We start from the raw sequence: 27597 nt of genomic DNA, 5'->3' as shown, positions 1-27597 counted from the left end.
ATACCAGATAAAGGCACACAGACTAGTTCTGTGACTCCAAGGCCCCTTTCTCCCCTGAACTGATTAATTTTCCACATTCCAAGATTTTTATAAGAGCAGTGAAACTTGCCATTTTCAGTCCTGAAAACTCACAAGTCCTGCAAAAATCTCTGGCAAGACTCTCCAGCTAAAAACAAACAAAATGAACCCCCCAAGCAGAGACCTGTGCCCTCAAGACCTGCTCTCTGCACACTGCTCCTTCAAAGATCTTTGTTCCCCGCATCCTTCTCATCTCTCAGTAGCAAACCACTGCTCCCAAATTGGCAAAACAGCTTCTTGAAAGACTGCCACAGAAGAATGTGGAGTACCCAGCTGTGCATTTGGATAGAGAAAGGAATGGGGTTTCTCATGGCATATACCAGCAGCACTCTGCAAGTTCTTTCCTATCCGATTTGTCTCAAGAGAACCTTTTCTATCCCAGCGGATGGACGACAGAGAAAGAGCCAACACATACACACTTCCATCTTCCATATCAGGCTTCCCTGGGAGGTGGAACTCTTGAGTATACACACATGGGCCTTTCTAGAGGAATCCCTGACCTTGTAACAGCACTGACAGCTTTAAGAAGCAAAAAGCCAGGGCTGGGATAGCAGCTTGTCCTTGTGAAAGTCACGTACCAGTAAAATAAGTAAAACGCTGGAATTGTTCTTCAGAATGGGAAGTAACGGGTTAGCACTGTTCAGCTGACCAGACACACCAAAAGCAGCTTCTTCAGTCTCAGTTTGCTTCCAGTCTCCCCAGGAAAACCAGAGTTGGAGGATTTGGTGTCCAAATCTTCCCATAAGTTCAGGGTAGAGCAGGAAAAATTTCAGCAGGAGAGGACAATGAATATAGACCAAGCTCAGGTCTGGAAGATTATCCAGGATCCTCCTTATGGTACACAGCGACCTCTGGTAAGTGTGTGGGAGGGAAAGGGGGAGAGAGAACAAAATAATCTCTAGGTAATGAATATCCAAAAGCTGAAGCGATGAGAGTTTACTTGTGAGAAACAGTCACACCACCTTTTAAGTAGACAATCAAATATCTCAGTTACACATCATTTTGTGAAGCCCATTTGCATCACAAAGGCAAAGAAACTTGTAGGCTTTACACAGCGCTCAAAGCTGTGCAGCAGCAAAGAGCCATATGGGAACACTAGAAAGCCTGCTGCAGAGGCTGTAGATGTGTTCAGGGGAACGAAGCTATGAAGTTTATTATATTCCATATGTGAATTCACAGCCTATCCAACGCATTCACACTTCCCCCCCACACACACACACAAGTTTCAGTCAGATCTATATTCCATAGTGGCTTTTCACAGTTAACTTTCCAGAGTAAGGACGCACCGCTTGCCGCTTGTGTCTAAGTACTGTCTTTGAGTTGGAAGTGGGGAGAAGCCTTAGTTGGGTTGTTGGGAGTGAGGAGAAACCTTAGGAGAGTTGTTGGGAATGGGGAGAAACCTTAGTTTCAACAGAAAGGATCCAAGCAATAGGAATGAAATCTTTCTTTACCGAGTCCAGAGTTTTGCCTTTGTCCTGACAGACTGCAAGGAGGTAAAGCGAGGCTCTGAGTACGTGTGGAGGTGGAGAGTCCCCATGGTCCTGTGCTGATAAAAGGAAATTTCTTATGGCTAAAAATAATTCTGCTTCTGGAGCAAACCTGCGTTCAAGGAGATTGGAGATGAAACAATAACATTAGACGTGACTTACCCACTGAAACGTGGCGTGTAATGGCCACAAAACCTCTTGGCTTGTGTACTCTTGGCTCACCTGTCCCCGAGGGTGTAGGCAAAGTATAAGAGTAGTATGAAGCAGTGTTGGTGGCTGCAAAGAGACTGATCCAAGGAGAAGGGCTCAGGGGTTTCAGCCAGGAGGAGAATGCTTTCAGCAACAGTGTAGTTTAATTGAGGCAGACCCTTCTGCAGGAGCTCAGCAATCTCTTGCTCTAGAAATAAAGCTAATATGACTTGGCAGGCAGTTATGAGGAATGTCTATGTGAAAGAAGAGAGGAACAGGAGGATGGAAGTATCTGCCTGCCCTAAACTCAAGCATATTAAATTAGAGAAGCTCCTGATGTAAGAAATATCAAAACCAACCTACTACTCCACAGTCTGCATGTGGCCAGCACACCTCTGTGATTTGCCACAAACAGAGATTTGAGACCTGATCTAAGAGAGTTGTCTTTGAAGATTAAAAGACACTTCTGTTTGAGGTTCCCAGCTCTTTGCCGATGCTGCCTTTATGGTGACCAACCACCTCCAGTGGGAAATGTGGCTTTTGTCACGTGGAAAGTTTCATCTCATTCACTTGGGACTTACCTATAATGGAGAGTTGGAGTACAGACAGGAAAGCTTTATAGGGCACACCAGAGGAAAAAAATCACCTTAATTCTCAGATAAGGGTGGCTCTGTGGCAAGTAATATTGTTTCAATTAAGCCATGCACAGTTGTGCTAATAAATGTCACGACGTAAACAAAATCAGATGTGGATAAAAGACATTAATTCAAGTCAGGTTCCAAACTCTTCAAAAGACACTGAGTGTTATCTCCTCACTGGACCAGCTTCAAAGACAAACTGTGAAATAACTCCTCTAAATAGAGCTTATGTGTGTCCTCCCTTCCCTCTGCCTTTTTTTTCAGTTATTGTTTTTTGTGTCTGTTGCCCAAATGGAAGGTACCAGGACTTCAGCCTAAGTTAATTTGTCTCTTTCCCCAAACTTGCCCTCCTGAGAAGAAGTTCTCTCCTTCTCTGTGGCAGAGTAAAGGTTCAGGCACAAGCTGCAGAGGAAGTTGGAACAGGCTTGATTCAAGGCAGGATTACTGTGAAAAAGAGCAGAAAGATACAGTGAAGGCAGCTAGAAACATTCTCTTCATAATTCCAATAACACACACCGACTGCCAGAGCCTCAGTTTTCTGAATGATCACACACAAGCACCTGCCTCATCGCAACAAGACTCCAAGAGCCAGCCTGGGCTTCCAGGAAGATGAGGACAGTCAGCTCACAGATGTGGCATGCGTACACAGTGATGACAAATGAACATGCTCACATACCTGAGAACACCATGAACAGAGTGAGGTACCCTCTCAATCATCATACCTGGTATTCACAGGGAGTGAACACCACAAGGGCAGGGCCCCTAACACTGCAGGGAATGGGAGGTGTTTCAGGGTGGCTCCTCATACCTGATTCCACTGGCAAACACCGGTAAGAAGATTTTGCAGCAACAGTGTTTAAAGGGATGAACAATGAGGAATGACAAAATGTTAACTAAAAAGGTGAGAAGAGCTCTATTTTCAGAGGTTTCTCTCTCTCTCTCTCTAGCCGATTTCCTTGCAGAATAACACATAACCATCTTTGCCCTGTAACACAAAATCCTTGGTGCCCCACACTACTGTATTCAGAGGACTAGATCCTTCTCCCCCACCACCACCATTCAGAGGCACAAACATCCCCACTCTAACTTCCACAATGATAACCTGGACTAGGGGTGCCACGTATTTTGTTCACACTCTTAATGAGATGCAATCACAAGAACGAGGAGGTAACACACCTCTGCAGATCCACTGAGTCTCCTCAACTGCTCCTCAACCTAGAAACCACAGCTTCTGATACAAGACCCTCTGCAATGTCTGCTGTTGAAGCCTTCCTCCTCTCTCCCATTTCTTGCATATTATCATACCACAAGAAAAAAAAGGGTATTGGCAATACATGCCTGGGAAGTCAGAGCTCAGATGGAACTGATGCTCCCGTTACTTTTCAGAACACCCACTGACATGACTATTCCAAAGCCAGGCTGTTTCATCTCTATCTGCACAGCTCACACCAGAGCAAAGAATTCTCACAACAGTGTGTGAATCCACTTGCCTCCTACCTGACTGCCTCTCCCTTCTCCCACATCCATCTTTTCCATTGTCAGTTACCATTCAAGCCAGTAAGACACAAACACTCTTGAATCTTTCAGCCTCCTGTCTTGCCTCATCAAGTGCATTAGATAAGGCATGATTTGCTTTCCCAGATGGAAATTTCTGACTTACAACACACACACATCACAATACCTTTGGACAGAGCAAAATCTGGCCTTCAGCTCCATTGTCAGTCGGATGAAGGAGGAGGAAGCTAGACAGAAAGCAAGACAGAAATGTCAAAGGAGTGCAAAACGTATACATCCCATAAACATCCCTACACACCTCCACACAAACCCAGTGAACAGGGCAGGCCATCTCAGTAAGAATACATTTGTTAGGCTTTCTCTCCCAAAGGCAACTACTCTGAGCTTGGTTTGGAAGTATCTGAGATTCATTTGTTTTCTCGGGAGGAGAAGGGAAGATTTTGCCAGCTTCATGCATTTGGAACAGAGGAATTCTCTACATCCCTTCACTGATGTGCAAAGAGCAAGGAATACACAGAGTAAGTAGGATTTCTACATGTTAAAATCCCACCAACAATTTCAGCATAATCCCTGCCTACAGGAACTGTCAATTCTGAATATTCCAGAGGAAAGGGTAAAGCTGACACAACTTTCTTACCTAAAACAAAATCAGTCCCATCATCATTGCTACACCAAATAACTTTTCCATCCTGCTGAACATGACTGTGCACTCTGCTCTTACTCACATAAACACGTAACATAATCCTCCACGCCAAAGTCTTGTCAAGCTCACTGCCTCAGTAATATGCAGTAGCAGCAAGTTCCATCAGCGAAGTTAAGAGCACAGAGAATATGATCCCCCATTACCCTCATACCCAGCTTTTTGGAGAACTTATTCCTCATGTTTGGAACCACTGTAAAGAGGGTATTAAGTGTTGAGAGGAAAACCTCCATCACTGACGGGCTGACAGCCCTCTCCAGGTAGTTCTGTAGAAAGAACAGAAGATCAGGTGTGTGGTATGCAAGAAACACTGAAAGCTGCAGCTTTCTTCCAGCCTCCTGCCTGCCCAGAAAGTTAGATTTCTAAATCCAAACAAATGGAGTAACAGTTCTCCTACTGAACTGCCTGGCAGCACGTTACACAGGCCTACAGAGAGCTTGGAAAGCAACTACTGCTCTCCTCTGCCAGCGCTGCGAGCTGTGCTGCTAACTCTGCAAGACATCACATCAAACAGGAAACTTCTGCCCAATTCCAGTTGGCATCCAGTCAGTCCTTGGTGCACAGGGCCTGACATTGCTGCCCATATTGCCCTGGAAGAAGTACCTGCTCTTAGAGGTCAGATGGCTCACTCTCCAGCGTGGCATACAACATAGGATATATACTTCAGTGCAGCTGACTTAGTAACACTTAACACCTGTGCTTCAGCATTTTACTAAGCAGTGGCAGATAATGGCATTTAAGCTCTCTGTAGAGTCCAGCCTTACATTGTTTAGAACAGAATGATTCAGCTCACTCTTGTAGGAGGTCACTGGACAATTTTGTCACAGTTCATTAATTTTGTACCCAAGTTCAATAAGGAAGAAACAGCACACTGACTCCAGCTTTGCCAAACTGTTCAGCCACTCTTTGTTTTCTGTGACATCCAGAGCTGTCAGAGATCAGACAGCATAGCAAGTAGGCTGTGGGGATTGCACAGCCTGCTGCCATCTACACAGGCGCTTTGTGAATGTCTCCACTCTCTGAGACTGTACACTCCCATTTTGCATCAACTGTGTAATGCACATTGGGCTCTGGAGAAGTGGCAAATGCCACAGCTGTTCTTGGTTTACTTTACGTGCACTCTTCCTCCCCAAAACACACTTGTACAAGCCACTTTTAGTGCTTGAAAGCATCTTTCCAGCTACCCAAGGAACAGATCAAGTTCAAAAGAAACCCTACCATGACCATGGGGATGCAGAGACTGTCACAAATCCTCAGCAGGAATTCAGAGAAGTTCCTCAGTGTGTCCTTGCTTTCAGAGTTGGGGGCAGTGAAAGCGTTCTCCTGGGCCATGGGGTCACTCTGGAATTCCACTGCTAATCTGCAAACACACAGTGGATACCAGAGGAGAGAGGAATCCTCCTCACTTTATAAAGGAAGTCAGGAGATACTACATTTCCATCACAACTTAGAGGCCCCACAAATACTTGATGGGCTGGAAACACAGGAATCACACAGAGTAACCTCTTGAGTTAAGCTATTAAAAGTCAGCAATCTCGCACAACAGTCCAAGTTGGGAAAGGAAGAACTAGCTTCTGTGAAGAAAGGATCTGGTGTGGGAAGCCCTAATGTGGCAAGACTAAAAGTTCTCATCCAGGCCAAAGCACCTGGAGCACAATACAGCAAACCTCATAAAAGTCTGCCAGAAGACCACTCAGTCTATCTAAACACCATGACAGAACCTGAGTGCTCTCTAACACCACTGGGTCAGTGTTTCTGACTGAATTATCTCAGCCAAGCCAAACACAAGTGATGTGAGGCAAAATAACTAAGTTGGCCAGACTTCCCTAACAACACATCCGGATTCATACACACACTCATCTACCGCCGTCTGCTGTGCAGTTAAGGGTGAGAGACAGCTCTCATCCAGCAAAACAGGAAAAGACGGTGCCTAAAAACCCACTTGCAGCAACAGGTCACACACATGAGAAAATCCAAGGCCAGCATCTGGAGCAGACACACATTTGTTAAAGGGTTAATCCTGTCTGGCAGTGAGACCACGTACCCCAGGGCACAGGAATATGCGTTCACACACTTGAAACAGGTCTCGTATGGTCAGTAATTCTGGCTAAACTTCCCCAAAGGCCAAAGACATGAAATAAACTGGTAAGCCTCAAATTTCTTGGGAGACACGAAATTTGCACTAACAGTATATATCCCTCCTCCTATTGTTTCACTGACAAGTGCCACTGAAGTCACCTGTGACGCTTCAGTGGTGGAGCTGGGTAGAGGAACTGGGTTACAAGGACAGGATGGACAGATGTGCACATACATCCCACCCCCACCTCCCCAGATCTGTCATCACCTGCAAGCATTTCTGAAACTTTCCAGAGCGTTGAGCAAGAACTGGCCCTGTCTCTGAGGAACTCTGCTGAGATTTCTGTTTGCTGGGTGACTCTGAGACACTGAGAATAGGAGATCACCCTGTTAAAGGAGAGAAGTCTTTCACATCTTATGTTCACTGTTGGAAAAAAATAGCTTTCTTCTCTGATACCAGCAGCAGGAGGAACAAAAGATCTCACTTCGTTCACATAACTGTCTCTGTACTATTGTGCTTTCCCCAGGAAGGGCAGAGTTAGTGAGCTTTTGTGCTCTTCCTAGGGAGGAAGAGTTACAGAGCTACTAGTTCTTCACTGTCCTGTCTTTACAGGTTTGGTCTAGTCTGAGCTTTAAACAGCTCAGCTAATGAAGCTTCAAACTCTTCTGGGAAAACTTGGTATTTTTAAACTCCTGTTTCTTTGAATCACTCTTCAGACAATGCTGAACAATTCCTCTCCTTGCTCAGCACCAAAATCTTATGAGTTCTCTACTCCAGCTGAGATCCGTAAGCAACTATCCATGTCCTAGCTCTTGTTCCCACACAGCATCCTACTGAGTTCAGCCAGAAACCAACTGCTGCATCAGAGTTAATCATTTGCCTAAACTGGGCAGATCTCAAAATCTGCCTTTAAGCCTTGACCTTCTGTGGTGCTGTCCTCCAAATACAACCAGAGATGGGCACAGTGACACATTGGTGCCTGGCAGTTCACAACTTCTTCTCTTTCTCCATATGATGCTGAGATACCTTAGCACAGGTACAATTACTTCCTCTCTTCTCCCTTTAAAGACAGTCTGGATGTCCTTACTGTCTGCCTGACTTCCTTCCAATGAAGTTCCTTAATCTGAAAGTGACACTGAGTGTTTGCAAACAGACTGACCAACATCTACCTATGGGGCAGCAAGCAGCTCTGCCTTCTCTAGGTTAGAGAAGGTGGACATTCAGTAGCACAGAACTTGAGCCTAAAGATAGTTCATCAGGCATTTGGAGCTCCTGCCACTACAGAAAAGTGATCTAAACCTACATGGCTCTAAGCCTACAGCAAGAAGGCCCAGCCCTTGTGTGTTCACTTGCTAGCTGTAACACAGGGGCTCTCCTCAGCAGTGTGTAAGTCCCAGCAGCACATCACACTGCTTCCATATTCCAGGACCAGGAAAGGATTTGCAGTTCAAAGAGTGGCTAACAGCTCCCTTGCTGAGGCATCACACTGTATATATGATGACCCTCTTGGTCTGAAGGCACATTCCTTGCCAAAACAACAGATTTACTGATGCAGCCTGCAAGTTTGGGGGCTCAAAGAAGGGGAAATCCAAATTATTTGGGGGTACTGGACACAAAAAGAGAGCAGTGTGCTCAAGTGTTGCCCCATAAATCTTCATTGGTTTAGAAAGAAAACATTCACCAGCATCCACCTTCAATTACTTCAAAGACTGGTATCATCTTGAGGCATGGGGATTAAAAGACACACCAGAGAACCCAAAAGCCAAGGGGTAAGGGGATGGAACATACATATACAACATCCATACGGTGTGATAGGAGGATCATCCCTGTCCTGCTTGATCCCACCACCAAGCAAAACCAGCTTTTGACTTACTGCATGCCTCTTGCTACTCTGTGGTGGGGAAAAGTCAGCACATCGCTTCAGCACTGCCTCCAGCAGCTTCTGTAGCTCCTCATATGGGACTGGAGGGGCATTCAGATGGTCCTTCCTGAAGAAGCAGAGAGAAAGGCAGCATGCACATTACCTGCTGAGGACATTCCACCCAGGAAGGCAACACCAGCAGAAATGGCTGCTCTTCTGGCAGCAATGGGCCATTTCTACTTCTCCCCAGCACAGCATACTAAGGTTGTAGTATCTGAATGGTGCCCTCACTCCTCTGGGTGTCCAAACACACCTTCACTCTGTCCACTCTCACTACAGTCAGGAAGCCCATGACTGTACAGAGTCTCATCCTTCCTTACTTCTATCAGGACAGGGCACAGAGTGGCAAAGCCACAGCAAAGCCTGTCTGGGATGTTAAATCTTTGCTGCAGTAACTTGCTGCCTACCACAGCTTCCTTGCCCTGGCAGCCTTCAAGACTGGGGGAAGCCAGCTCTGCTGTGCCCACGCCTCTCTCTGCCAGAAATCCCACTGCAGAGCTCACTCACCCACACAGCCACAGGGGAGTCACAGGGACCAACGTGGTACCAACAGATGCAGCTGAAGAAACGCCTGCAAATACTTTCCCACCTACCTGAGGAAAGCTGCCACAGCCCTCACAGCCTCCACCACCACCTCCAGCACTGGGCAGTTCATAGTCTCCATCAAAACGTCAATGGCTTCTATACATACACTTCGGTTTGTGAATAATTTGATTTCCACTGGTTGCCTGAGAATAGGAAACAGAGCAAGCAAGGAGAATATTGTCAGTATTAAATAACTGGAGTGCCCTCTCCTCATTCCAGCAAACGGACAGCTGAGCCGTGAGCTTCCAGCTATGCTTTTCAGTATTCAGAGCCAGCTGCTCTCAAGGAGGGAGTCTCAAACTTGATCAGGTAGGGGGTTTGCTACAAAGACTGAACTTCAGCAGGTCTGGAGACCTGCTATGATGAAAAAAACCCCCACAGACTGGATAACTGTGTAACTGCATCAGTGAGCACTGACATGAAAAGCATAAGAAAAACAGGCTTTGCAAAAATACAGTGATCTCTCTGCCTAGGACTTTGTGCAGGGGCCATCTGCTCTGGCATGTGCAGGTTCATCTGGCAATTCCTATTTCTTGAGTAAATAAGCAACCACCACCATCATAGAACAAGGACAAAGCCATGAGAATAGCTTCTCTCACAGCCCTACAGCACTCCTAATGCCAGATGCTGCCACAAAAGTAATCAGGAAAATGAACACAATCCAACTGTTTTGACAGTCCTTCTTGATAGTGAGCATTTTGGTCACCTCATCACCTTGTGGCCCAACACCGTTGAGCATTCAGCCCAAGAACATGGAAGGCTGACAAGCTGCTCATCCCATTGCTGGACAGAGCTGTGTGAATGGCAGACTGTGCTCGTCTGGCTCCTGGCAAGCCAGGTACAGTCAGGGGAAAGACTGGCAGCTACATGTGGACAGGAGGCACTAACTGCCTGCCAGAGGGCCTCTCCAAAGTGAAAGAAGAAAAGCAGCACAGCATGACAGAAGCCAGGTTTGGGAGCCAAAAGTATTCCTTGCTATTCAGCTTTCACAGATGTGCCTGACTCAAGTGAGCCAGGAGCACACGCTGCCACGCACAAACGGGAGAGGAAAGTGAATTTCAGTAGAAATTACACTAGTAGCCCAGCTACAGGGCAAACAGTGAAAGAGGGAGAACTGCTCTTTTTAGTCACTCAGTGGGATGAAACCCAGCTTGGCAGTCACCTCACGTTCTGCTGTGACAAAAAGCTGTGTGGCAGGCAAGGCAGGGAAAAGGCTTGGGTGGAAATCAGGCACTAGGAGCAGCCTCTGGCTCAAGCCATAAGTGACGTGCTGAACTCCCAAATTGTTTCTGCTTACACTGTAATCCTATTAAACCTCTGTATTTCCTTTCTTTAAGTGCAGACCTTCTGAAGTAACACATCAGGAAAAAGAAAAAAAAGCCTTCACTGACTCATGCAGGGAGGAAGGGTTGGAGGAGTATTGCTGACTCATTCAAGAGACACAAACCCACTTGCAATATGGTGCACTATGACTTTGGGGCCTGCGAGAGAAGTGTGAAAGGCAGTACTCTTGAAGCTTCCTCCTTCAGCCCCAAACTGTGCCTGCCACTCTGGTTGTGCTGGGAGAGACAAAGGGCACTCCAGGGAGAGCTACCCACCATTCCTGATATGCTGCCAAGGGGAGCAGTACATCCTGCATGGACAACACCAGAGTAGGGGACTGGCTTACAAAAGCTGTGAGGAAAAGCCAAGAGGAGAGGCTGCAGGATGAGACCACTTTCCCCACTCTGAGAGTGTTTTAAATAAAACATAATTTCTAAGGCAATGCTCAGAGAGAATGAGCATGCTAGAAAATGAGAGTAATTGTGCAGAGTGTTCTCTTTGTTTTACAAGCATAAATGCTGTAATTAGTGTTTCCCACATCGTGGTTTCTCTCTTTGACAGATCCCACACTGGCATCATCACACTGTTCTAACACTGCTGCTTTTCCTTCTCTTTTTTACCCTGCCACTTGCTACAAAATTGACTATGACATTTCCAAAATTCAGCTCAAGGGCTCTCTTGAGGGAATTAAGCGGCAAAAACAAGACTCTGTCACTAGCATGACAGGACTGGAACAAGATCACAGAGGCAAGATCAGGAAGCACAGAACAAAAACAAGCCAGGCGACGTTATTCCTTAGCAGAAAACAAGAGGGGAAAAAGTGACAGAAGATATTAATATTTCAGCCCAGAATTTGTTTTTGCTGTTTGAATTTAGCTCAGATGATGACAGAAGGGTAGAAGCCATGGAATTTGAATGCTCTGTTTTGTCACAGAAGCACGCTTAGCAGGAGCTGGCCTGCTCACGTACACCCTGACCTTCTTAGCCTTCCCTCCTGCTCCACCTATGGCTGAAGGGAGTTTTCACCTCCCAAGTTGGCAAGGAAGCAGGAGGAGGCAGATATACTGGTGGATGCATGAGCAAAGAGAACAAGCTGGGGGGTTTGGAAACAACCATCAGGCCCTTCCTCACAGGAATATGGGGGAAGCATGTGTTGAGCAGTATCTTTCAAACACAAAGGCTCTGAAGGCGTAGATATCTGCTCTGGGACAAAAAAAAAGGCAAAAGCACTGCAGCTTCTATTTTGGGGCACCAAACTCTGCACTTGCTAGCCTGACAGGGGTATTCCCTTACCGTTTCAGTATTTCAGTGAAGAGCAGGAGCCCTTGTTTGTGCAACTCCACATTGTTCATCTGCAGGACATCGTGGAGACTCCTCACCAGAGATTCAATGCCTGCACATGTTCAAGAGAGAAGCCATAGAGAGGGCTTTTAACACGCCAAATTCCAGGATGGAAACAACATTCGTTTTTAAAAGGAAGGGAGAATCGAACAATTGTTCTCCTGAGCCACTGACAGAAACAACTGCCCTGAGTGTTTACTCGGCTCTCCTTATTTAGCCTAGAGAAGAGGAAGCTGAGAGTAGACATGATCACTCTCTACAGCTACCTGAAAGGAAGCTGTAGTGAGGTGGGGTTCAGTCTCTTCTCCCCAGTAGTGAATGACAGGATAAGAGGAAATTGGCTAAAGCTGTGTCAGGGTAAGCACTAGAATGGGCTGCCCAGGCAGGTGGTGGAGTGCTCATCCCTGGAGGTATTTAAATATGTGTAAATGAGGTGCTGAGGCATATGGTTTAGTGATGGGCTTGGCAGTGTGAGGGCAGTGGTTGGACTCAATCTTAAAGGTCTTTTCCAACCAAAACAATTCTATGATTCTATGATAATAGGCCCCAGCCTCCACCACTGGAGGTAAGTCCAGAAGAACAGAAGGAATTCAGCCTTTTTCTCCTAAATCTGCTCTTGGCACATCCACAGGAACACCTAATAATAACTTAGGCAGTTTCAGTCATTATAACTGGTTATTACAACCAATTCATGCTCACCAAGAGCTCATTAGGACACTAACACCACAAACTCGAGGTATGCTGGACATCACAAACATGTCTGAGAGGTTCTCATTTGCAGTCCTTCATCCATCCTGATGGGAAATTGTGGTTGTGTGTAAAGTCTTGAAATAGATTTTGAGCCACAACAAATGCCTAGAGCATTACTGCAGTTGCTGTCAGCAAGGAGGATGACTCACCATAGACTGTGTGACACTTGGAGAAGAAAAGGCGCTCTTCGGTTAGGAGGAGCAGGCTGCAGTACACGGACCAGATCAGAATTTCACTGTTGCACAAGAGGCACTCAAACAGGAATTCTGCAAACACACACACACACACACAGAGGCACAAATAAGGTCACCCTGGCAAGAAGCAGTCTGCTCGCAGCATGGCACAGCTGCTCCCAGAACAGAGCAGAGGGAGGAGGAAAGGAAGAAGCGCGGCAACAGCCACAGGGAGAACAGGTTGGGCTGTGAAAAGGCTGGAATGGAAAAGGCAGTGGATGGAGTGGATACTTGGGGCTGTGCCAGTCTTCAAAACAAGGTGACTGGAGAGTGGAGTCCTGCAGATGGGCATCTTCCCAGCACAGACTCAGAAGGCAGGAGCCGAATTGTGGCTCTAGCCTTTGGCACAGACGAAGAGCCACACAGCAAGCTTTACCACAGATGCAGTGATGTGGGGGGATTTTTTGCCTCAGAACTTTTACATCAACCAAAGAATTTATAAAATGAAAGCATTTCTGTCTTTTGGGATTACAGAAAGATAAGAAACCATCTCCCACAGCTGCATTCTAAAGCTAAACCCTAGACCAAATTCTTTGCAAACTTCACAATATGTAGTAGGATAAGATGGAACTCCAGTCTGTTTAGGCTTGAATCTAAGGTCCTGCAAGAAGGGCCTTGACTTCAAGTACTTGTCCCGGTTCTTGCTGTGGAAACTCCATTCAGCCTGTTGACAGCTGCTTCTATACTTTCAGTTGAAGACTTCTATTCTCCACTTCTATTCCTAAAATCACATTAGCCATTTTTGCTGGCATAAAAATAGTCACTGCACATGTTATGCCATCAATGGATTTCATGGAACCAAACTGATTCCTAAAACAAACAGCCAGGGAAGTGCTTTGATGTTGGGAGATGAACAACAAGATGCTACTGCATTTCTTCACCTGGGACATCCGCATGGATAAAAGCAGGAGCATATCTGCTGGGAGAGTGAACCAGCACTGCAGCCATGCAGTGAGAACTTGCTGCCTGTAACATCTCATCTCTGGTCAACAAAAGCTGTTGGGAAACAAAAGTCAAAGTGAGAGAGGAAGCCAGCTGTCCGGATACGAGCAGGAAACAGTTTCATCTACTTTTACAAATTGAAAGCATAAATGAAGAGCCCTCCTTTGGAAAGCATTTCACAGATTAAACTTGCTAAGGCAAGATAAAACACTGGCCCAAACACACTACCAAAAAAAATGCCAAAGGAGAAGCACAACAGAGAAGATTATGAGTAAGAAAAGCTGTGCCCCATGTTTAGTCATGCTAGCAATATGAGTGCTGTATCAGACCTCAAGTTTGAGTGAGTAAAACCAGCTGAGGCCAGGAGTAAAATTTGCCCCTTCTAGGATGCAGGAATGAGCAATGAGGTGATCTACAAGGGCGTCCCCGTTTCCCACCGCAGCCTCTATTGCTGGTGTTGGTAACAGCACACGCCAGTGCCTCTGAGAAAGATTGCAGGTCAGCAAGTTCTTCACATCCACTGACAATTCACTACTCCTTCAGCAGTCACCTTTTTGAGCACAAGTGGCAGTGGATTTTCCCCTTCTAAGAAGTCAGGGTTCTCTGACTCCTCCTCTGTCTTTGAATCGTTCATAAGAACGGATACAAAGTGGTCAGACTTCAGCAGCTCCTTTAGCAAACCTGCAAAAGGGGGAGCACGAGTGAGCACCACATTGGGCATAGCAAGGATTATATTAACAGGGGAGTATTTACAATCTAAGGCTTGTTGCCAACTTCCTCCCCTTTCCCACACTTAACAAATGCTCTCAACTCTGTAGGTCAGGGAGCTTCTTCTCACTGTGTCTGTAGATACTGCCATGAACCCCTTGTTGATGGTGGTTTTTGCTGGGTCTGATCTGCTCCCTGTTCCTTCTCAGAGACGTGCATATGCACTGGTATGTGATCTCAGGAGTACTCTACTGTGCTCCAATACCTACCCCTAGAAGTGTTTCCTGGGAGAGCTCTTGACCTGCATTTTTCTCCAAGCTACAGTCAGTGACCCAACAATAACTATAGACATTTTGCCTGGAATACTTCCTAGAGAATTGGCATTTATCTTCCCCTTCTGCTTTCACAGGCTCTTACTGAAACAGCTGTGTTTAGCTAAAGGATATCCACACACACACACAATAAAAGACCTCAGTATGAAAGTACAGAGCATTGCTACAGCTATTGATGCAAATCGTCAGTACAAATTCACGAGGGGCATTATCTGAGCTACAGAATTCTACTTTCAAGGAATCATCATCCACTTCTAGTAGCTGAGTAGATGATCTGAGGAGCAATCCAGTTCCTGCTTACCTCCTTCGACATAAAGGAATTCCCTGGCTGGCTTACAAACAAGCAGTGTCAGAAAGGCTGAAACTGCGCTCCCCAGCAACAGCTGAAAGCAGTCGAAAGCCTAAGCAAGAAAAGACCATCTCCACATGAGATTTCTAACATAAATCGAGAACAAGTGGCAGTGGATTTTCCCTTCCTAAAAAGCTGGGGTTCTCTGGCTCCTCCTCTGTCTTTGGATTGTCCATAAGAATGGATACAAAATGGTCAGATTTCAGCATCTGAATGTGGATGTGGATTGGTATGGAATGACAGAAAGGATTGACTCCTTCAGAGGAGCAGCAAAAAGTTCCTCTAGGCAACAACCCAAGTTAGAGCATCTAAACCAGGCAAGGATCTAAGCTTTCCTTTGCACCTTGCAGTTTCTCTCAGCAATGCCTTACCCAAACAATTAACCTGCAGCTCCTTTGTCTGTGCACGCCCCAAGGTATTCAAGAAGATACCACACAGCCTTTCTTCAAAGTGTACTGAAAGCCGTTCTATGCCAACAGGAGAGGAGTACAGCTTGCCATACAAGTAGCAGACAGCAGCCTTTATACCTTCATTTGGGTACTGCATGCCCATTAACAGATGATCCACTAAATTACCTAAGATGAGAATCACAGAATCATGGAATGGTAGGGGTTGGAAGGGACTTTTAGGGATCATCTAGTCTGACATTTACACCAATGAACTGACTTTTTAAAAGCATCAACCTGTTTCCCTTGAAAACTTTCAAAAGCTCACTGGACAGACTGGTGTATGCATGTTAATGAATGTCACAATTAGGTGATGTGCTCACCACCACCTGTCCCTCTGAGCAGAGGCACAATAACAGATGGCTAGAAGAGCTCACACATGAAGATTCGTCATCCCAGCTACTTCCCCCAAAAGCTAATCTTGCTCACCAGATCCCCAGGGGCTGGACCAAGGAAAGAAAAACTAAATGGATGTCGCCTGTGAGGCAAATCCACAAACTCCAGTTCAGAGAGGCTGGTTTTGCCAAGACTGCCTCAAAGCACAATGGCCAGCCTGCTGTGAAGGTCCTGACCTGCAACATGGGAGGCCTGAAGGCCACTCTGAATTCTGGACAGGCTTCTTGTGTCACCCTCATGAATTCCCACGGAGGACTGCACACACACATAAATGGATTAAGGCTGTGAGTGCTACCCTTCAGTGAGGCACAACACGTTACTCACCGTGCTCTATCACCAGTATATCAGCAAAGCCTGGTATGGCATCTGCCAGCTTCCCCAAGAGAGTGAACGTGGGCAGGCTGCTTCTCATGGTAGTTGCTTTGCACAGCTGTAGAAGAGAAAGAAAATGTTTCAGTGGTGAGGACAGAATCTAAAGGCAGAAACGCACCCAAACCACCAAGCTCTCAGTGATGAATAATCCTCCGGAACAGGATCTTTTCCTAAGCTAGGTCCTTTTCATCATTTTGGATAAACCACAGGAAAACCCTGAGCACATCACTAAGCCTCCAAGATATCTATTAATTAGCCCAAGAAATCTCTTGCTTGTTGCTCCTTTTCCTCTCTCTCCTCTCTATCTCCCACATGAACCACCAGAATTTCTTCCCACTTTCACCACTTGCCCATTTTTTGTATCCCACGGGACCATCACAAATTTTGGAATAAGGAGATCAAGAGCCCACAGCACAGGTTGGGAAAGCTCCTCGTATCACTTGAAACGGAAAGGCAGGAAAAGAAGAATCTCAGGAAGCCACAAAGCTTCACAGGATGGTCCTGAAGTGCTATGGTTGTGAGGCATCGTGGGAACAACAGGAAAAGTCAAGGGTAGACACCAACACCATGGGAGGGGAGCTGGCACTAAGACATCCCACTGTAGCAGAGGCAGCACCCCAGCGTTGTAGCTGCAGTCTCGTAGGGCCCCTCAGTCCCACCTCTTCAGCCTCTGAAGGACTGAAAGGAAGTGCAGGGAATTCATCTTCACTGACCTCTTTTTGGCTTTCATCCAAAATGGAGCGCAAGTACTGCTCTGACTTCAGCTCCACGACAAGCCGCACCAGAACTAGAAAGAAGAAACAGGAGATCAGTAATTCACAGCCAAGAGAGCTCACAATCCATCCTCCATGGGGCTTCTGCAGCCCAGTGAGCAAAGACCTCAGAAATTAAATGAGCACAAAGATGCTGAGAGAGCAGGGCAGCATCACCACTCCCAGTGACAGAGCTTCTGATAGCCCAGCCCAAGCTCTCTGCAGCAATGTTACAGTTGCACCACAAACCATGCACAGAAGTGAACTGCAAGTCACAGACTGAGCTTCAGGACACCAAGTAAACATAGGAAAGTATGCTTATACACAGGAGCTTCAGGATAGCAAGTAAACCAGGATGGGAAGGAAATAAAGCCTTAGCTTAGAAGTATATAAACTTGTGGTAATTGAATAGAGCAGGCTTCTTACAGTATGAAAACTAGCCTTTAAAAACATATCTTTCCAGAGAAGATATCAAAACTGAATCTGTTGAGTACTCTTAGATGCAGACTGAGAGCTCCTCCTCCAGCTGCTCCCATCCCTGAGGTAACAGTGCAGTCTATCAGCCATCTCTCTCCACTCCATTATCCCATATACTTTGCCACAAAGCAAGGCCTCAGTCACCTTTGTGGTACTGTTAACCTCCTCAGCCCAATGTTGGTTCACTGCAACTATCTGCTCTGTCCTTGTAAGAGGAATCAACAAGAAACTATGTGTACCAGGCACTGGCTGCACATCACCTGGGGTTTCCCTAACTCAATCACAAGTGTCCTGATGCTGGCAAGACTGCCCCTGCCTCCACACATACACCAGTGAACCAGTTTCAAGAAGCAAAGTTCCCATTCTGGTATTTTTAGAACCTGGGCACCTAAATGTTGAGCAGATAAATAGCCTTGACAATAGCTTTCTTACTGAGACGCTGTGCAGAACTCTGTTCCACAGGATTTGGTAAGGCTGTCTTGGATGAACCATGCTGTCATGGCACAACTCATCTGAAAAACACACTCTTGATTTGTATCCTAGCAAAGTACTGTAACCTTCCCACCTAAAATCCAGAGACTTCTGGGTTCACCATCTCTTGTTATTCTCAGGGCAATACTGGAGGTTTATCTAGGAGATCTACCTCAGCTAAAGAGCTACACATCTCAGGAGGAGTATATCTTGAGAAAAGTTATTTATAGATGGTCTAATGGCCCTTTCTTGCCCTGAACTCTCAGGATCTCTAAAACCTTTGAAGAGTTAGGTAATGCTAAGTTAAAATTCTGTTGTTTGTGAACATTCATCTCTCAACAGTAACATGACAGAAAGACTTGTCACCTTTTCAACACCATTAAAAGCAAGTGCCTGAAAACTGAAATCCCTTTAGAAGGAGCTGGTCACACTTCCTTTCATCTTCCATGGCTGGAGCTGCTAATATCACTAGGCTGAGTAGAGACACCCAAAGTTAACTGGAATACAGAGATTCTCTTTTCAGCCCTGCAGGTGTTTCCTTCAGACTTCAAATAAAGGTTTGCTCACAAAAAGGAACCTGCAAGCCTGTACAGATAACTCTCCCAAGCACTCTCTGTCGTGGGGAGGAAGCAGTAAAGCCCAAAGCTCACTGAAGCCTACAGGAGGACTTCCATTTGCTTTGAGGCTTTGGTAGGTCCAAATACGAGGCATTGCTTACCACTGTTACCTGTCTGACACTAGGTTAAAGGCACACACAGAAATGCTAAATATTTAAGTCTGCACATTCTCTCCTGCCCACAAATATTCAAAGTCACTCTTGCTCTGATAGAAAATAGATGTTCTTCTCAGTTCAAGTGGTGGAGAAGCTGAGCATCTCCCTATGGTTACCAGAAAAGACAGAGGCTCCCTTCATAAACTGCCAAGAGCTGAGATGAGGCATCTGCCCCTCACCTTCTACAAACAGGTCCAAGGCACTGCTGTCTTCCACAGTGTGCAACATCCCTAAAAGAGAAACCACAGTCAGTCATGGAAATCGTTGCTGCTTGTGATCATCAGTGCTCTCATCCCTTCCTTGTAAAGAATGCCTGACACTTTGCTCAAAACTGTTTCGTTTTCCCCCTTTTCACATGATACCAGGCCGAGTTGGTCAGAGGAAGGTGGGATGCTCTCAGAGAGGATCACAAAAGGTGCCTCCAGAAGCGGGAGGCAGAGACATGAAGGTATCGGGTTCTCCTGCAGACTTTTAATATACTTTATAGTTGAAGTCAATAGCTCCACCTATGTAACTAAACATGCAAGTCCTGCCATCGCCACAGCTCACTGCATGTATCAAACATTATACACCCGAAACAGCACTCCAGAGTGACAGAAGTTAGAGCCCAGCTGTGAGTTGTCCTTTCTACCTTCCATTCATACAAATTAACACAAACAGGCTGCCTCTGCAGTACTGAAAATCCCAAGACCAAGTCTGAAACCTGGGTTTAAAACACATGGAAACTATTCCAAAGTTAAGTTGAATCAGGTGGCACCACTTCACGAGTCATTTGTACGAGACTGTGAGATGAGGTATATCAAAATAAGCACTGTCTCACTCTACTACACCACAACAGAGCAGAAACTCTACCTCTCAGATCCCTTTGACTTCAGGTACTTACAGTACCAGGCATCAGGTTCAGATCCTCCCTTCCTTTTGCCCCATCAAACCACTTGTTTCAGTCCATCCAAACAAATCACCTCCCCTCCGGAGACTTCATGACCTCTCTGAAATTTGACCAACTAAAGCAATGTTATGACATTGCAGGTGAAATACTTATTTTCTGCATGATCTACCCAAATCTCAGTAACTTCCTTACACTTTGGAAAAGATTTGCACACAGAGTTTGTGAACATTGCAATATCAGCTGTACGAAATTCAGGCTTACCTGAAATTCGCCATCTTCTCGTACATAACACTCTACACTACAGCTCTCTTCTCTCAATCCTCTCTCTTCTGACTGTGCTTATCCCAATATTCTCTCCCCAAAAATTATTTTCCTGAATTTACTATTAGTACTTTCTCCACAGCATTCCTCAAACTTTTGGAGATCCTCCTTTCTTACACTCTTGCACCGAATAAGCCTTGGTTCATTCAGGCTCTACCCAAAAGGTACGGAGGCCCCAAACCTAGACAGGGATTCCAACTGCTCTAGGAGTTACACTAAGTGTAGTAAAATCCCAAAGCTGTCCCCAAACCAATTGCAAACCTTCTCAAAGACAGAAAGAATTCTTATTTAAAAGCAGAAAGGAGCGCTCAAATGCAAGCACAGCTCCCCTGTCTTCTGGGCTATCTTGTGTTGGGGCTGCACAGCGTAATCCCCACAGGATTACGTGTACAGACAGGGCTCAATAAAAAAACAAGGGTGAAGGAAACTAAACCTGCACCAAGTTCTGTTTTTTAAAAAAGGTGCTTCCAATACATGCAGAACACATTGTCCTGGGAAATCACTTGGGAAAACAGTGCTTGAATTATTTAGCGCGCCAAGGCAGGTGAAAGGGCTTGTGAGTCGCTTTCCCCCAAAGAACAAGAATTATCTGTGATGTGCAAATAAGATCATAGAATGAAAGGAATCCGGTACATTTGCTCTTTGAAGGCACTCACATTAATAAACTCCACCTTTCTCCTCCTGCCTGTTTCCTCATTTAGACCATTTTTTCTTCTCCATCAAGATTTCGGCCAACATTTCAAAGACCTTCCCCACAGCACTGCTATGCAAACAGACACCAGTGAGAGATGTTCAAGATCACAGAGACAGTTACTGGAAAGACACTTTCTGGCATCCTGCTGAGCACTATTCAGCTGTGAGGATGACTCAACAGAAAGCAGCAGGTATTGCAGTCATAGGATCATTTTGGTTGGAAAAGACCTTTAAGATCAACAAGTCCAACCACTAACCTAACACTGACGAGCCCACCACTGAAGCATGTCCCTCAGCACCTCATCTAAGTGTCTTTTAGATATCTCCAGGGATGGGGACTCCATCACCTCCCTGGGCAGCCCATTCCAGTGTTTAACAGCCCTCTAAGTGAAGAAGTTTTTCCTAATATCTAATCTAAACCTCCCCTGGTGCAACTTCAGGTCATTTCCTCTTGTCCTGTTACTTGTTAGTAGAGAGAAGAGACCAACCTGCACCTCGCTACAGCCTCCTTTCAGGTAGTTCTAGAGAGTGATCATGTCTTCCCTCAGCCTCCTCTAGGCTAAACAACCCTAGCTCCCTCAGCCATGTCTCATCACACTTGTTCCCTAGACCCTTCACCAGCTTCATTGCCCAACTCTGGACGCTCTCCAGAACTTCAGTGTCTCTCTTGTAGTCAGGGGCCCATACTTCCAACACTCTATGTTAGGTACGTTACTGCTCCCTGTGGAAAACTGCCTGTCATTTGATTTAGAATAGATGAATTAATCTCCTTTTTCCCCATGCAGCAGGACCGGCATGTTCATAAAGCTCTTGAATTTTTCCAGAGTATCTTGACATATCTGTAAAATCTTTCTGGAGAGGAGGTTGTCCCTGGTGTATGATTCTTCCCTGAATGCCCACCATTCTGGTCTTGTGCATCAGTGCTTTCTCATCTTGCTGAACCAAGGCACTATGTGGAGATTTATGCAGAAATGGAAGTGTGAGCTTAAAAATGTGTAGCAGGATTTAATATCAAATGTCCAAAATGCAAACCTATGCAGTGGTTTATTCACACCATCACTTCACATTTGTAGAAATCCTTGTAGCCATAGGTGGGGAACAGAGTTAAATCTACTTGGCGGCCAGTCACCAGTGGTGTGCCCCAGGGCTTGGTGCTGGGGCCTGTTCTGTTTAATATCTTTAATATCAATGATCTGAGGGAGGGGATCAACTGCACTGTCAGTGAGTTTGCAAACAATACCAAGTTGTTGTGGGAGTGTTGATCTGCTTGAGCATAGGAAGGCTCCTCAGAGGGACCTGGCCAGGCTGGATCAATGGGCTGAGGCCAATTGTATGAGGTTCAACACGGCCAAGTGCTGGGTCCTGTATTGGGGTCACAACAACCCCATGCAATACTATAAGGAAGTGTCTGGAAAGCTGCCTGGAGGAAGAGGACCTGCGTGTGCTGGTCAGCAGGTGAATTAATACGAGCCAGCAGAGTGGCCAGGTGGCCAAAAAGACCAGCAACATCCTGGCTTGGATCAGTGTGGCCAGCAGGCCCAGGGAAGTGATCATCCCCCTGTACTCAGCACTGGTGTGGCCGCATCTTGTCTTTTGTGTTCAGTTTTGGGCCCCTCACTGCAAAAAAATACACTGAGGTACCAGAGCATGTCCAAAGAACAGCAACAGAGGTGAAGGGTTTGGAGCACAAATCCCCAAACGATGCTATGAAATAAATGCCTCAGCATTACTCTTCTTTTCACTTCAAACGTGGAGAAGCTTCACAGGGAGCCATCTACCCAAAAAAAGAGGTAACTGCCTTCCCAGCGCAGCTGAGCTCTTACCGAAGAGGGTTCCTATCAAATGCATGCAGACCCTCTCGTCCGGTGCCAGCAGCTGGACGACCGGCAGCGCCTGCCAGGCCAAGGCGTCATGGAGGCGGGAGAGGACGTGCTTCTTGCGCACCAGCTACGGAGCAGAGACAACGACCCATTAGCCCTTCGGTCCGAGCCACCCCGCTGCTCCCACCACTCTGAGGGGGAACGGCTGCCGCTAGGCCCCGAGGACGGATCGCCACGGCCATAAACCTGGCCGAAGGCCATTAGAGGCCTGGCCAGCCCCAGTCCGGAGCAGGGGAGAGGGGGCAGCCAGGGCGAGGGGCGGGCAGCACCGAGGGGTGCTGTGAGGGGCCAGCTGATGGCGCCCGGCTCTGCGCGGGGAGCCCGGGGGCGGATCGGGAGGGGAGCGGCGGGGCGGGCGCTGCCCACCGAGACACCGCCGTCACCCAGGGTCTCCACGGCGCAGGCGAGGCAGAGCGGCGGCCGCAGCGGCACGGCCCAGCGCGGCCCGTGCCCCCCGCACGTCCCCGCGCCCGCGGCCGCCATCGGCCGCCTCCGCCGCGCCGGAAGCCCCGCCCCGCGGCCGCCTCACTTCCGACGGCGCCGCAGCCTCCCCAACGCGGTCGGGCCGAGAAGAGCGAGCGGGCCTCGCCGCCCCGTGCTGCGCCCCACCGCCCAGCCCAGGCCGCGGACATGGTGAGTGGCGCCGGGCCTTCTTTTCCTCCTCACGGGGAGCCGCGCCGGTGGGGGGGGAGGAGGCTGCTCTCCCGGCTGCGGGGCGGCGAGCACGTGTGGAGGCCGGCCGGGCGGGCCGCGGCGTGGGGCTTGTGCTCGGCGCGCTGCCCCGCAGCCGGGTTGCTCGGGCGGCTGGTGGTGCACAGGGCACCGAGTGGCGAGGGACCGGGCACTCTGCATCCCGGCCCGGCCCCGCTGTGCTCTCCCCGCTGCCCGGGGAGCCAGAGCGTGTGCGGGGCTGGCGGCAAGGCCGTCGCGGCGTGTGAGGGCAGGTGGGAGGGAGGGGGGAGGAGAGGATCGCGGCGTGGGGTCCCCCCCGCCGGGTCTGGGAGCGCCTGCCTTGGCTGCAGCCGTGGGCGCGGAGAAGTTGCAGTTCTGCCACAGCACACCGTTGCCACCTGGGACTCGGTTGCCGTTCCGCTATGCTGTTGGTGGTGCCGTTTAGAAGCTACTTGGGATTTGCAGAAAGAAACCCGATAGCGTGCAGTTCTCGGGATTTGTGTAAGATTCGTGTCCGAGGCTGTTAACTTGCGCACCAAAGTCCTTTGGTTTCTATCAGCAAACGGCTGCCCTGTAAATGCACTGCTGCTAGTTTGTAGGGTGTAAATTGTGTGTCTAGGGGAGCAGAGATGCTCTTTACTTTGAATATCAGAAGAATCCCTCGTCAGAGATAAAATGTAGTGGGATTTCCAGTTTATCAGCAAAGCAGATGAGAATGGTGAGGTGACTCCAGCAGTTAATATAGGTGGTGAAAGTTATGATAATGTAGTGTTGTTTGGAGCAAAGTCCTCGTTGCTCCTGTTGTAACGCTCCTTACTTTTCCTTGCTCTAGAGTGAGGCAGAAGTGAATCCCAAAGCTTACCCGCTGGCTGATGCTCAGCTCACCAAAACGCTACTGGATCTTGTACAGCAATCCTGTAACTATAAGCAGCTCCGCAAGGGAGCCAATGAAGGTAAGACCTGCTTGTTGTGAAGTGTGCTAGAAATTATAGCAAGGGTTTTATGAGAAGCTGTGGCTAGAGATTGTCTTTTCTCTGTAGCTGTGGACTGCAAACTTTATATGGATCTGGCTATTGCAAGTGTCTGTTTTCTTCCTCCTTCTAGCATACTTAAGCAATATTTAGGGATATACTCAGCTGTAATCTTTTTCAGCACTTGTAAGCAGTTCTGATAGATGCCAAAACTGTGTTCCTGGTTAATGTCCCATGATCCTGCATACTTCAGTGGTGTGGTGTTTGGATAAACAGATGCCTGGCCAGTTCACGATTGTAAATAGGTTTGGTTTTGAAGGTACCTCTATAGTGCAACCTGCTCAGAGAGTGGCCCCCATAACAGCTGGATCAGGTTCCTCCAGGCTTTGCCTGGTCAAACATTTAAAAACCTGATCGCTAATGATAAAAACTCCACAATGTCTCAGGACCCATGTCCCGTGGCTTTAAACCTGTCTCATTAGGGGGAGGATATAAAATTCCAGTATGTGCCCAGAATCAGAGTGGTAGGGGTTGGAAGGGACCTCTAGAGATCATCCAGTCCAACCCCCCTGCGGAAGCAGGTCCACCTAGATCAGGTCACATAGGAATGCGTCCAGGCAGGTCTTGAAGACCTCCAGAGCAGGAGACTCCACACCCTCCCTGGGCAGCCTGTGCCAGGGCTCCCTCACCTGAACAGTAAAATAGTTTTTTATTACGTTTAAATGGAACTTTCTGTGTTCCAGCTTCTTTCCATTACCCCTTGTCCTTTCACTAGATACAACAGAAAAAAAGTGATGCCCCAGTCAGAATCTCCCTGAGGCAACAGTCACAGTCTGCAACTTGTCCATTTTACTGTGGCACTCACAAAGACAGTCTGGTTTTGTTTTCGCTGCAGTCCCCTTGAACTAGTAGAAGACAGCAGCTGCTTTCCCCTCGCTCCCAACTCAGTTATCTCTTCTCCAGCTAAACAAACCCGCCTCTCCTCATCTGTGGTGTGCCACAGCCCCTTGCCCATCAGCAGCTCTGGACTGGCCTTGCTCCCTCCTAAATCTCTCTGCTGTGCTCAGGGGCAGTGAATAACCTTCCATGGCTCTATAGCTGTCACTTTCCTTTGGCCTGTACTCATGCTTTCACTTGCTCCTTCTTGCTCATGCCAACTTCACCATCTCCTAAAATTGCTTTTGATGACATGTGCTTTCCAGAAGGACCCAGAGTTACTCTCCAGTTTCTTTTCCAGCCACCAAGACGCTGAACCGAGGGATAGCGGAGTTCATTGTGATGGCAGCAGACGCAGAGCCCTTGGAGATCATCCTGCACCTCCCTCTCCTCTGCGAGGACAAGAACGTACCATATGTGTTTGTGCGCTCCAAGCAAGCCCTGGGCCGGGCGTGCGGTGTTTCCCGGCCCGTCATCGCCTGCTCCATCACCATCAAGGAGGGATCACAGCTAAAGCCTCAGATCCAGTCTGTCCAGCAAGCTATAGAAAGACTGTTGGTCTAAATGCCTGTGAGTTTTAAGTGTGCGTGGAATAGGAAAGCTGAAGTCTAGGGAGGAAATAATGTCTAGCTTCGGTTGAGATCCTAGTTTTGATATATCGGTGTTTCACTTGAAAACACCGTACTCTTGTTTAATAATGGCTTAATTCTTACTGTTTTTGCCTTTCCTCCCTCTACTTTTCTATTATTCTGCTCCCAACACGTTCATTCCCATTGTATTACTTCTTGAAAAGTGATTGTACAACGGTGTTTCCCGTTTGATGTTTAAAAGAAAGGAAAAAAAGAAATCCCCCTTCTTTTATCTCCATCGTTGCCTGCTCAGGGCTTTTTTTTTTAACCCATCCAGGAGCTTCCTCTGCGTTGCAGCATTTCTGCTCAGCTTCAGCCTCGCACAGGCGTGATTAACCCCGTGTTTCTGGACGGTTCAGCCTCCTGAGGATAAGGCGTGTTGGGTTCCCCGCGCAGTGGGTGCATCCAGACTGCCGGGGTTGCTGCTGGAAGTGATGGAGCAGCATAGACAGGCTGCAACAGGCAGGCAGCAGCGGACAGAGCCCACGTCAGCACATGTAGCGCAACTCTTCTTGAAACCAGATGAGAGACTTGTGTAGGAGGTGAAGGGGGAGCAGAAATCTCGCAGCAGGGCGCACCAGGGGAAGTCTCTTACATTGCTTGTTCTTAAATACTGACTTTTTAAGAAAAATAAAGTTGCTGACAAAGCTAAAATACCATTGTCATTCCCTCAGGGAAGCATTTGCCACACTAACTGAAGTGTTTCTGTCTGAGAAGCTCATTCGCTTAGAGATTGCCTAAAGGCTGCTGCAGTGCCGTAGTTCAGAGTCCTTCGGTTCTCTTTGCACGGACTGTGTCTGTGAGCTTGGGCTTCTTAGGGAATTCTAGTACAAAACAAAAGGTAGAGAGCAGCATGCTGGGGCTGGCAAGTACCACACAGCTGAACTAGAATTGTAGATAGTTATCTCATGCTTTTAGGGAAGCTGCTGTACTATAGTCACCTGACTGAAGATGAAACTTTTTAAGTCACAGCCAAGAAACCAGAAAGCAAGTAATTTTTCAGTTAAATCAACCCATAGCCCAAGAAGAAAAAGTGATAGTCTCATGTTCTGGAGAAGTGTGAAGCGCCACCAACCTTCTGGATTAGTGGTGGTTTTTCTGGAGGTAGCTTTAGTTAAATGCAAATGTGTAATAAATCCACTCACTACTCTGAGTAGAAGAGTCCAAAAGTGTGTTTGAGGAATGAGTCATGTCTTCTATTGCAGTATGCCAAAGCAAAGCTAGCATGGAAAGACCAACAGCAGAAGGGAAAATGAGTTCTGTAAGGTTTCCACATCATACCTTTACTAAGTACACCCCAAGCAGATTAAATATATGTTTAGATGACGTTTAGAAATGCTGCTGTTCCCTTCTCCTGATGCTGACTGTTGAGCTAGTTGTTTAAACAAACGTTGCAAAGGATTTGCCCTTCTGTACCATGCCAAGGCAGCTGATATAAGACAAAGCACATAAGGACCAGAAATAAAAGGTTCTTGAGCAAGCAAAACTGTCTGATTTTCTGCTCTGAAGCCTTCAATCACCATCCCTGTTAAACTTCTGCTTAATCTGACAACCAGAAGTCAAGAGAGGGAGGAAGAAGCTCTAATAACCCAGAACAAACATGCCACCATCACCCACAGCCTAGAACATATGCCTGGGAGTTAGCAAGCCAAGAGAGAAGTTAACAAGGGCATTTGGGGAATGAAAATTCACAGAACTAGGGACAGGATAGTCTCCCTGTTTCATTGCATTCAAGTCAAGTCTTGCTAAGAT

At 47.1% G+C, this 27597-nt stretch overlaps 2 protein-coding genes across 3 annotated transcripts in view; one reads left to right on the top strand and one right to left on the bottom strand.

Annotated features, from left to right (window-relative positions):
* The window catches only part of MEI1 (meiotic double-stranded break formation protein 1), a 39706-nt gene extending 16586 nt beyond the window's left edge, over positions 1-23120 (bottom strand). Inside the window, exons 1-20 of the mRNA XM_062015197.1 lie at positions 23004-23120; positions 22581-22704; positions 19034-19084; positions 17096-17169; positions 16335-16440; positions 15540-15743; positions 14330-14460; positions 13719-13833; positions 12754-12870; positions 11807-11906; positions 9199-9333; positions 8558-8672; positions 6952-7070; positions 5826-5967; positions 4762-4873; positions 4074-4134; positions 2739-2836; positions 1788-1962; positions 1530-1677; positions 657-929 (exon numbers count right to left, since the gene is read on the bottom strand). Of these exons, the coding sequence (XP_061871181.1) occupies positions 657-929; positions 1530-1677; positions 1788-1962; positions 2739-2836; positions 4074-4134; positions 4762-4873; positions 5826-5967; positions 6952-7070; positions 8558-8672; positions 9199-9333; positions 11807-11906; positions 12754-12870; positions 13719-13833; positions 14330-14460; positions 15540-15743; positions 16335-16440; positions 17096-17169; positions 19034-19084; positions 22581-22704; positions 23004-23120 (2517 nt within the window). The remainder of the gene's footprint in view (positions 1-656; positions 930-1529; positions 1678-1787; positions 1963-2738; positions 2837-4073; positions 4135-4761; positions 4874-5825; positions 5968-6951; positions 7071-8557; positions 8673-9198; positions 9334-11806; positions 11907-12753; positions 12871-13718; positions 13834-14329; positions 14461-15539; positions 15744-16334; positions 16441-17095; positions 17170-19033; positions 19085-22580; positions 22705-23003) is intronic.
* Positions 23121-23161: 41 nt separating this feature from the next.
* On the top strand, positions 23162-27331 carry SNU13 (small nuclear ribonucleoprotein 13). Of its 2 annotated transcripts, XM_062013396.1 has the most exons (4): positions 23162-23270; positions 24142-24262; positions 25518-25786; positions 26123-27331. In XM_062013396.1, exons 1-3 carry the CDS (start codon positions 23268-23270, stop codon positions 25778-25780), a joined length of 387 nt encoding a protein of 128 aa, XP_061869380.1. In that variant the 5' UTR covers positions 23162-23267; the 3' UTR covers positions 25781-25786; positions 26123-27331. The 2 variants fall into 2 exon arrangements, with proteins under 2 accessions (XP_061869380.1, XP_061869372.1); XM_062013388.1 differs by having other exon boundaries at positions 25518-27331.
* The last annotated feature ends 266 nt before the right edge of the window (positions 27332-27597 follow it).

Source organism: Colius striatus, chromosome 1, assembly GCF_028858725.1.
Source record: "Colius striatus isolate bColStr4 chromosome 1, bColStr4.1.hap1, whole genome shotgun sequence".
Taxonomy (NCBI): Eukaryota; Metazoa; Chordata; class Aves; order Coliiformes; family Coliidae; genus Colius; species Colius striatus.
Note: the sequence above shows the minus strand (reverse complement) of the source record. Positions and strands in the feature narration are given on the sequence as shown.

What these genes read in the sequence shown, in the direction of transcription:
- SNU13 (XM_062013396.1), top strand. An exon ending in CCGCAAGGGAGCCAATGAAG is followed by an intron (nt 24,263 to 25,517) that starts GTAAGACCTGCT and finishes TTTCTTTTCCAG; the next exon opens with CCACCAAGACGCTGAACCGA.